Source organism: Lepisma saccharinum, chromosome 1 (genome assembly GCF_977018435.1).
Source record: "Lepisma saccharinum chromosome 1, izLepSacc3.1, whole genome shotgun sequence".
Classification (NCBI taxonomy): Eukaryota; Metazoa; Arthropoda; class Insecta; order Zygentoma; family Lepismatidae; genus Lepisma; species Lepisma saccharinum.
Window position 1 is genome coordinate 97,351,045 of NC_139229.1, and position 10,794 is coordinate 97,361,838.

The window sequence follows — 10,794 nt, forward strand, 5'->3', positions numbered from 1 at the left end:
ATCTCGAAAACGAACGGACTGCAACTGGGAGGACTAAGAGTTCATTCTTTTGAGTCGGTAGAACATAAGTATAGGAAGAAAGAAAGAAAAAAGCATTTTACAATTGTAATGCTCTGGGGCTACTAGAAGCCGTGAGGATATGATGAAATTAATGAAGGTATACTCACAAAAGAATGCCCAGGTCTGGATTCCAACCCCTGACCCCTGGTGTTGTAGCGCGCTGTGCTAACCACTCCACCGCGGAGGTCGGCTATGCGATTAATACATTACGTTTCATACCGTTCTACATTCACTTCGTAGGCTCTAAAAACACACTCTTGAGAAACAATCGATGATTAATGTGCTGGAACTCGACAGAAACGAAGTTATTGCGGTAAGAAAATAGGTTCGGCATTTTGGCGCATCTCTTTCACGACGGTTGGCGCCTGTCCAGCGTGGTGCGTGACGTCACAACGAGGTAATAAACCACGCTATGGTTCTAGTGCGAAGTTACATCTGCATGCTCCGTGTTTCGCTTTGTTTTATTCTTCCGGACTTTAAAAAACGAGACAATGAAAAATACTCCAGATTTGTGTTGTGTTTGTTAGATGGCACTCCGGTAGTGCCATTATAAAATATCCTAATTTTCCGGCAGAGTATTCTTTGGTATGTTGTGCAAGTACTTCTTCCCTTGCACTTCTTCCTCGGTTTTCACATTATCGTTTGCTTTTGGCATTTCTTCTCTGCTTCCTTTCGATATTGCCAGCATTCAGTTAAGTAACGTGAGAATGTAAGATAATTTCTACTTCACAAAGACATTGCACAGGTAACTGTTGATGGACACGACATGTAGAAACTTTGATTGACTTTACAAAATTGAGACTATAGTGGAGACGGCAGACCTCACCCACGACACGAGATGACACCTTGTTAAGTCTCGTTTCGATACCATCACTAGTTGTTGAGCATGTAGTTTGAATGATCATTTACTTAAATGACAAATCATGTTTTGTTTTTGCAGAACCTTTTGATCTTTTTTACTGGGTAGAGTAAATATACATTACAACTGATAAACCATGGCGTTTAATAGACCACCTTCTGATCTATGAACAGTAGTGAACACTCCCTTCCAAATAGGGTAGCGGTAACACCCATTCATATTTCAAGTAGCTGTGTGTCTATGTACAACACTTCATCTTTCTTTTCATAATATGTGGACAAAAATGTTCAATACCAGATGACCGCCCACCTTCTAGATAGGGGTAGAACGTTATACCACTAAGTAAGGGAGTGGTCACCACTGTTTGTAAAGATACAAACACCAGTGTTTAGAGATGTAATGTATCGCATAACATATGTACTCCCACTTCGTAAAAATAATTGTTATGGAAATGAAACATGATTAGTATGCATCCTATAGCTAGGCAAATACGAAGTTGAAATTGCGAACTAGAAATTAATGATCTCTTGATTGCTGGCAGTAGCCAATCACAATCAACTTAAATCATATAATAAACATGGCAGTAATTTTTCTAGCTTTCAACGATAGCTTGTGGGGGATAACGTGAATGGTTTATTTAGCTTTTTTTACTTTGCTTCTCTCTCTGCCACTTTTGGTTAATCGTGATGAGGATGACTGATGAAATTAATGGAGAGAGACACTCAAGAACACCCAATACCAGGACGGGACTCGAACCCAGGATCCCTGGCGTCGCAGCGCGGTGCGATAACCACAACATCAGAGGTCGGCATGGGAGAAAACTGACGAGCTACGAAAACAAGTAGTTAAATAAGTAGGGTATCCAGCGGAGGAACTAATTTCAAGTGGAAATATATTTAGATATGGAGGTTTTAAAAAGCTCACTTTTAAGAAGTGATCTTGATTTTGGCTCTATGGTTTGTTCCGACAAGTCGTCTCGACTTCCTTTAACAGCCTCTGGAAAGGTTGAGAGGTGCTGTTATTTCGATGATAGAGTTGTCTGTGAACAGTTGCCGAGAGGAAGGTGGCGTAATGGAGATGATCGCCTTTTATGTTGATGTCTCTTGAGGCTTCGAGCTGGTTCTTCATGGAAACGCATTACTGCTCCCCCCTTGATGGAGAAACAAGCGGAATGGTTTGATGTTACAGACACTACTTTTCGCATGTAATTGGACGCTCCAAGTATACTTCATAACACACACGCACATGCGGGGGGGGGGGGGGGGAGTGGCTCGAAATGATCTTAAAATTACTAGCAGCCTCTTGAAAATCTTGGTGTGATTAATATACCTGCCCTTTCGGCAGCCGTTAAGTAGAATTTCCGTGCGTCATAGATGCCTTTGGGTGCCTCGGTGTGTTTATGAATTCCTGTACTGCTAACATGTAATGATACATTGTACTAGAGCAAGTTTATGGGTGTAAATTAACAGCATCATTATTATTCCGGAGTTTCGTAGCCTGTTTTGCGGGTGACTAGTGGCGTGTTTAAGATTTCTTTTCGTATTGGTACTGTGTATTTTTCTGATTTTAAATCGGATTTCTGTCTCTATAATAGTTGCGACGACGAGGATGAAAGACGATTAGATGGAAGTGATGAGAACAAAGGAACACTCATCACCATGCGTAGATTGAAACAAGAAAATAAGTCGGCGACTTCATTTGGATGTGTCGTCGTCCCCTGTAATCAAGGGGTCTCGGGTTCGATACCCGGTGGAGGTGCATTACACAGTGATTCGGATCCCATTTTAAACTCTAGGTCCAGTCCCGATTAGCCTATCTGTGCATAAAGTGGACTTAAAATCTCAAACATCAAATTTGGAGCCTGAAGAATTAGTTTTATCATGCTAAGACATAAACCATATCTAAATCTTAATGTGGCAGCTTAAAGAACTCCTCTGCCACCCGAATAGGACATTAACATGAATAGTATCCATAAGTGCATTAGTGACCTCGCACGTTTTTCCTACTTTTTAGAATATCTAATCGGAAACCAGAATTTATCGTAATTTCTGGCACCAGGAACTAAACGTGATTTTTTTCGCAGATGTGAAAAAGTTGTAGTACCTACATGTCATTAGGAACATTGAAGCAACGAACTCATCTGTATAGCACTTGCTTACTGATCTATATATTAGAATCGTTGCGTTACAGTGTCTTCTTCTTCTTTTAAATAAACTTCATTCTTCAATTCTTGTTTTTGGTCTGTCATTTACCAACTTAGAGGATCGTAGAGACTTAGCACGCAAGGAAATTCTTTCACGTAAAGCGGATTCTATGTAAATTAGATCATGAACTTTCTACTTACCTTGTCAGTATAACCATACTTAGCTGGTTAATTCTCTAACATACCTAGTGATTACTCACTGCATTAAAGTACGAGACTGGTACGGCCACCCGAGAAGATAATTCTAGGTAAATTGTCCATCTGTGTGTTCCGTCGCTTCTTTTTTTCTTGCTCAATGTGAGATTCAAGAATGGTAAGAAATTGACAACGGATCACAGATCAATGCCTGGCTGGGTCGAATAATTAATATGACATCCGTTAAAAGCACATACAGGGTAATTCAGAATATACCCACAGAGAAAATGCCACAGGTGCATAGAATGTAAGGAAACTGTAACATTATGCTCTTTGATTGTTGGGATTTGGTTAAGTCGAAGTGAATTCTTCGAGGGGTCCTTTCATTACTTTGGATTATTTCAACATTAGCTATTGGAATTGATATGCCACCATATTCTCCAAGTCTCCAAACGTGAGGCTATTTCTATGTGGTTGTTTCAGAATAAGGGTGTACCCAACACAAGAACTGTGAAGGCGTTTTGAACACGTGAGATGACATCTTGCAGCATATATTTGAACTACAGTTACAAATGTAGATTTTCAGCGAAAAATGCAGGCTCCAGGACTCAACCCGGGTCTCTGGCAATCCGTGCCATTGCTCTACCACTGAGCTACCGAGCCGGCCTGGCTTCCCCTGCATTTTCGCTGGCGCTGTTTTACCTGTGTGAAATCGTCTCTGCAAGGGCTACTGCAAATGGATTGACATCTCTACGCTGGGAGGAACCAGGCAACGTCGACGTCTATAGTGTTTCAAAGGCAACAGATCCCGTTGCAGTAGCACTTGCAGAGACGATTTCACACAGGTAAAACAGCGCCAGCGAAAATGCAGGGGAAGCCAGGCCGGCTCGGTAGCTCAGTGATAGAGCAATGGCACGGATTGCCAGAGACCCGGGTTCGAGTCCTGGTCGAGCCTGCATTTTTCGCTGAAAATCTACAAAGTACATCTCCTGTGTGTGTGCCTAACTTAATGGATTACAGTTACAAAGTATCACGGGTAGATACAGGGAACATCTTGGGATGTAAATTCCTGGTACTATCAACACTTTTGGAATAATAAATAGATTATCTCGGGCTATCTACCAGGTGAGTTCTGGAAAGGTTTCCAAGCTTTCGAAAGAATATGTCACTCCAATCTTCACCCTGAAGATGAGAGTGACGTTAGCTCTCGAAAGCTTGGGAATTCTTCCAGAACTCACCTGGTCGATAGCCCGAGATAATCTATTCATCATTCGTTGCCAGGAAAGCTTCGAGACTTATTTTGGAATACAGTTGGTATTTATCTTTGTTACCCACTCATATAGGTAGGTATATATTTAGACCCCCTGTAAGACATAAAAGAAAAGTGAACAAAAACAGTGATGGACAATTTGCCTGACCTTTGCAGATTATACTGTACGTTCCACAGATATAATGTTAATTCAATGATCTAAAAAGTCGCACACAGTGGAATTTTTAGATTTGAAATTTGAAGACATCGTTCTGCAAAAACTGAAACCGTCGAATTTTGTCTGCAATATACAGGGTGATCAAAAAGAGACACAACCTTATGGGAAAATGTAGTAAGCAAAATTGTTGCTTCATACATGTGATTACTTGTGTTTTTTTTATTTGTTTTGTCTTGTTTTTGTGTTTGTTATGTCTTAGACGTGCTTCAATCATGTTTGGTCAGGTGTCAGGGGTTGTGGCCAGCTCGGTCTCCAGATTTATCACCACCCGACTTTTTCTTGTGGAGTTTCCTCAAGGATGCTGGGTACTCTAACGCATCTCCACACTATTTCGTGTTTGCAAGCAAATATTCAAAATTGTGTTGATGCAATTTTACAGTAAACGTTAAGAAGTGTCTTTAAAAACACGATTCACCGTGTTCACTTGTGTGAATCTCAGAACGGCTTCACCGTGTTCACTTGTGTGAATCTCAGAACGGCGACCGTTTCCAGCACGTATTGTAAATATTGTACAATAAATTGTTTCCCCATAAGGTTATGTCTCCTTTTGATCTTTATATTTGCTTTGTTGCATTGTTTTTTGGCATGCGTCCAGCTCCATTTTCGCTGCTAATAAGTTCATTTTTTTGTGTCTTTCAGGTTAAAATTTGGTTCCAGAACAGGAGGACGAAGTGGAAGAAGCAGGACAACATCAGCAACGCCGAGGCTGCCGAGCATAAGAACCAGGCCACAGGGAAACCGGAAAAGGAAGAGAAAGAGAAAGAGAAGAAGAAATCAGGGAACGCCGCTTCGACCACCGCCACCAGCACAAGTACAACAACCGTCTCCACGACGTCCACCACGCCATCCCCTCCCAAGACGGAACCCCTCCTCCCGCAGACGACCACGACCACCAACAGCACCCTCTCGTCGGTGGCGGTGGTACTGAAGCCCATCTCGACGGGCGACGGTGCCGCCGTGGCCGGCAGGATGGCGACGAGCGCGTCCAACACGTCCGTGGACTCAGGCAGCGAGGAACACTCCAACGCATCCATATACACGCAGGACGGTTCTGTGTCCGAAAGCTACTCGGAATCGGAGGCAAAGCTGCTGGCGGTGTCGCTGAGTGATCGGACTGGCAGCAACGCCTCGTCGCCCGTGCCTTGCGCTTCCACAAAGTCCCTCATCACCAACATGGCGGCGGCGGCGATCGGCAGTAGTGGCGCTAGTGGGCACAGCGGTAGCAGTTGCAGCACGTTGACTTCTGCGGCGAGTGCGACCAGTAGAGACTCTGACAGTGAGCCGGTGGTGGAGGTGTCGCCCTCTAGCTAACTACCCCTGAAACAACGCAGGTTCTGTGTTGGCCTCAGACATACGAAAGAATACCGAACTCTCCGGTGACACTCAACATGCCAGTCTTCAAGAAACATACAAGCGACCATGACAGAGTAGGAACTCGGTGGACCTATACACTACTTCCGGTCTGTAGTGATTTCTAGAACAGCTCGTTACATAAGTATATGCATACACAAAAGAACACACACAAAACCTATAAAAATTCCCTGCTGCCTCTTCAATAATCTATACGAGATAAGTGAAAAAGATCATATAAGTGCTTTGTTCAGTAGTGAATATAGTTAACAAAAAAGTGAGTATTTAAGAAAGAAGAAATATCCTGATGCCTATTTTTATGAATCTCATTCAACACATAGTTGGAATCTATTGTACCAGAGATAGTAATGTTCTCTAGAGTGGTATAGAAGAGAACAAGACATTTTTAAAATAAAAACATTTTTAATTTTTCGTCCCTTTACAAAGTCATTTTAAAATTTTCTTTTCTAAAATCTGATTCCTTTTCTTTTTTCACGTGGCTAACGGGGAACTTCCACCAGCCACCATCTTGCCAGAGATAGTGTGTCCTGCTTGAGTTGTAAGAAGCCTATACAGATGTTGTTTCTCACAATAGAAGCTATTTGTAAATAAATACATTGCTAAAACTTAAACGTCTCTGTTATTCGAAAACCTGACATAAATCACTAGCAACTTGTACTGTAGTTGTAAAAATAAATGGAGAATGGAACTGTATACTGATGAGCCTCACAGGAAATATTTAATGGGAGTAATATTCAGAAACTTAAGACCTGAAGTGGGATATACTGAAGTCTACGGAACGTCGTGTTTATAGGTCATCATGAGATAGAGGTCTTTACATAGAAATAGACGGAGAGAACAGAAAATAAAAGAAGCGAAAGATGCAAGTAAGTGAGCAAGAGAGAGAAGAAAGCGATAGGGAAGAGAGAGACAGATGAAAAACGATACAAAGGAGTGAGTGATTAAATATATGGAAGAGAAAAGTTATAGAGAGGGAGGGGAAAATGGTAGAGGAATAATAAACGTGAGGGGGGAAGTAAGAAAAGCTATTAAGAATTTTCATGTAGCTCAGGTAGGGTAATCGAGAGGAAAGAGAGATATGAAGAGTAAAGAAAAGAGGAGAAAGAAGAGAAAAGGACGAGAGAGAGAGAAGAGGAAAATACATGAAAGCTTGATTCATTTTACTTCTCATTTCCGGGAGGATGAGTGATGATATGATGAAATCGATGAAGGGACACTCACAAAACACCCATGCCCAAGCCGGAATTAGAACTCCTCCCGTCGTAGCGCGCTGTTCTAACCATTCCGCCACGATGGATGGTAGACATAAAAGCAGAATTCATGAAGAGAGAAGGGATATATCAGTGAGAGAAAATCGAGCAGAAATATGCAAGCTGATAGATTTTAAGAATGAGAAAGAAGACAAAAAGTAGAAATGGGGCACAAGAAAAGAAAAAACAAATAGGGAATAGAGATACGAATAAAAGCAAGCTGGAAAGAAGAGGAAGCAAATTTCTCTTATTCTAGGTGGTCTTTCTGTGTATGAGAGACAAAGAGCATTTCTTCCACGATCATGCATGCACAGCGAATTGCTCAAAATTGTAATTTATTAATACCGGAACTAATATGGCTGGGGTTAATAAAGTACAAGTCACAAAGTTCAGTGTATAAATTACATTTTTACATAAAATCAGTAGGAGCGAATTGACAATATAGAGAAAGTCTCCAATTTTGTTAATTTTCGGTATACTTTCACGAATCTGTTGTAAAAAACCGGGGGTCACGTCTGGAAATTTGAAAAAAAAAGCCGATTATATATAGGTGTATAACCGCAGTTTTACGAAGGAATGTAATCTCCTACCATTGTTTCCAACCACGCCGTTGTTTTACAAGAAAATGATTTATGATGTTCAAGTTTAGTACGAACCCTATTTTTACGATAAATTTAGGGGTGAAATGAGTGCTAATGGAACCGAACCTAACCTCGTGTGAATGGTTTGTGGGGCTACCCGTGGATGGTTTTTGGGGCTAACGTCAATGGTTTGTGGGGCTAACGAACAATGTTTCATCAAAATGTACAATTTCCAGATGTGACCCCCGGTTTTGTACAACAGATTCGTGATTAGGAGGCCAAAATTAGTTAGTATACCGAAAATTAACAAAATTGGAGACTTTCTCTATATTGTCAATTCTTACCAATCAGTACATTCAAGTTTACATCTGGCACAGTGATCACACACACCAGTGCTTCATCCGGTCTTTAAAGAGAAGCCTCGATACCTTTGTTTTTGGAGAGCATTACAAACACTTCATCTGTTACACAATTTGGATTTTTAACTGAGGATACGAGAAAAGAAGGGGGAGAGATTAATTTGGGAAATTTGCGCCCAATCCGTTGCATTCTTGGCTTGGAGTTCTGTGGGAAGAATATTAACTCCAATAAATAAGGAAATCAATTGGGTTTTTAATCGATTAGGATGTACATAAATAATGAGAATAACCTAATAATAGCAAATGTTATTCTCAGAAAGAGTACATAAAAATGAAAAGATTCTCTCGGGCTATCGACCAGGTGAGTTGTGGAAAAGATTTCAAGCTTTCGAGAGCTAACGTCACTCTCATCTTCAGGATAGAAGTCTATCTCGAGCAATTATTGGTTTCTGGTCTATATGCAGTGGCGTAACTTGGCGGGGGCAAGGGGGAGCACTTAACTTCTACACTGAAGATGAGAGTGGCGTTAGCTCTCGAAAGCTTGGAATAATTTCGACAACTCGCCTGGTCGATAGCTTGAAATAAAATTTTTATCATTCATCGCAAGGAAAGATTCAAGAAATACCTCAAGTACATAATAATGTTTGTTTTTGTTATTTAACGCCGCTTTTCTGCCACTTTTGGCAGAGGATTAATCATGATATGAAGAAACTGATTAAGGGACGCTCAGAACATCCAGGCCGAGATTCGAACCCAGAAAAATTGACGTCGTAGCGCGGTGTGATAACCACCAAGGAGATCGGCAATATCACACAATGAAAATGTATTACTACATAATACGTATCTTGTAGAATAATATCGCGAGATGAATTTTCAAGTACACCCAACGGCAAAAGTAATACGAGGCGAAATGTCCATGCTGGCCATTTTCATTGTTTGTTTTCTAGACTGATTGATTCAGTTGGTGTTTTAAGTTCACTTTATGCACAGTAAGGCTAATCGGGACTGGACCTACAGTTTAAAGTAGGATCCGAACCACTATGCGCCTCCCATCGGGTATCGAACCCGAGACCCCTTGATTACAAGGCAACGACGATATGATAATCATGATTTAAAATGTAACGCCAATAAGCATAGGATATCTGCTTCGTATCAACAGAATTGAATTCCTTAAAACAATTCACTCAAGCACTCCTCGGCTCTTCTGCCCGGGGTGGACCTTGGCCTCTACTTAAACAACACAGAATATACAACAAAAGAAATGAAAATAGCCACGAACAATTTGTGTTTTCTGTTTGTCGTTGACTGCACCACTCCTGCCAGACGTCCTATTGAAAATCGGAAAATATACAATAATTTCATAATTTATAGGGGAATAGTTAATTTAGCCCTGTGTAGAGTAGCAATAACTATTGTGGCTGATGTAAAGTATGCTGGTAGATCTAAATCTGTACAAAGAGTAGGTTTGTGTTGTGCCGGTACAACGAAAGTCAAGAATGTTCCCAATCTCCCAGGCGGAGAGGTTAGCACATCGCGCTACGACGCCGGGGGTCTCTGGTTCGAATCCCGGCCTGGGCATGAAGGTTCTTTGTGAGTGTCGTCATCACTTTCATCATAGTATCACTCGTCCTCATCTTCACGATTAACCAGAAGTCGCAGAAAGGCGAAGTAAAATAAACCAAGTCTATCAATCAAGAACGCTAATTGTTATTATTGGATAAAGTATTCCTAATACTTAAAACGTGCCCCCGCCATTTCTTGAGTTAACGATATCTCACATTATTCCAAATTCTGATCAAACAAATTTGTAGGGTTGATAAGCTTGAAAGGTTCTAGCAGTTGGTAACACTTACGGTAATAAGCGTTAAAAATATGATATTAACTTATAAGTGCAACATGCAACAACTATCAGATGCAATATATTAAAATAGTAACAATTTGACACTATTAGGCCATACCTTTAATTCAATCTTATAATAAAGTTATAGAAGTTGGCAACACTTTTCAGAATTTAATGTTTAAAGTAAGCGTTCAACTTGTTATTTTAAATAAAATAAATGTTACTTTACACAAATCCTAAAATTCTACACTTGGAACAGAAAATATTGTCAAAAAGTAGTATCACTCTTAAAAAAATAATCATCAAAAGACGTTAATAATCCGAGTAAGTTAGCAACACTTATAAATATTTTTCTTCACTATAATACTTAAAACCTCTCTTAATTTTTTTTAAAAAATAGTTTGACTTATTGGAAATAAGTTGGCAACACTTGTAATAATACTGCACGGAGGGGAGAGGAAAGAAGAGTTTACAGGATTCTTGTTGGGAAACTTGATCGTAAGAGACCTGTAGGAAGGCCAAGACGAAGATGGAGGGAAAACATTCAGAAGGACCTAAAGGAAATCAGTAAGGATGGAAAAGATTGGATTGATCTTGCCCAGGATAGGGACAGATGAAAAAAGCTTGTCGTCCTGCAGCCATAAACCTT

The 10,794-nt window shown here is 40.5% G+C and overlaps 1 protein-coding gene across 1 annotated transcript in view; it reads left to right on the plus strand.

Annotated features, from left to right (window-relative positions):
* The window catches only part of NK7.1 (homeobox protein NK7.1), a 354,714-nt gene extending 347,994 nt beyond the window's left edge, over positions 1–6,720 (plus strand). The window contains exon 3 of the mRNA XM_083134871.1: positions 5,384–6,720. Within this exon, the coding sequence (XP_082990997.1) occupies positions 5,384–6,055 (672 nt within the window). The 3' untranslated portion in view covers positions 6,056–6,720. The remainder of the gene's footprint in view (positions 1–5,383) is intronic.
* Positions 6,721–10,794: the final 4,074 nt, after the last annotated feature.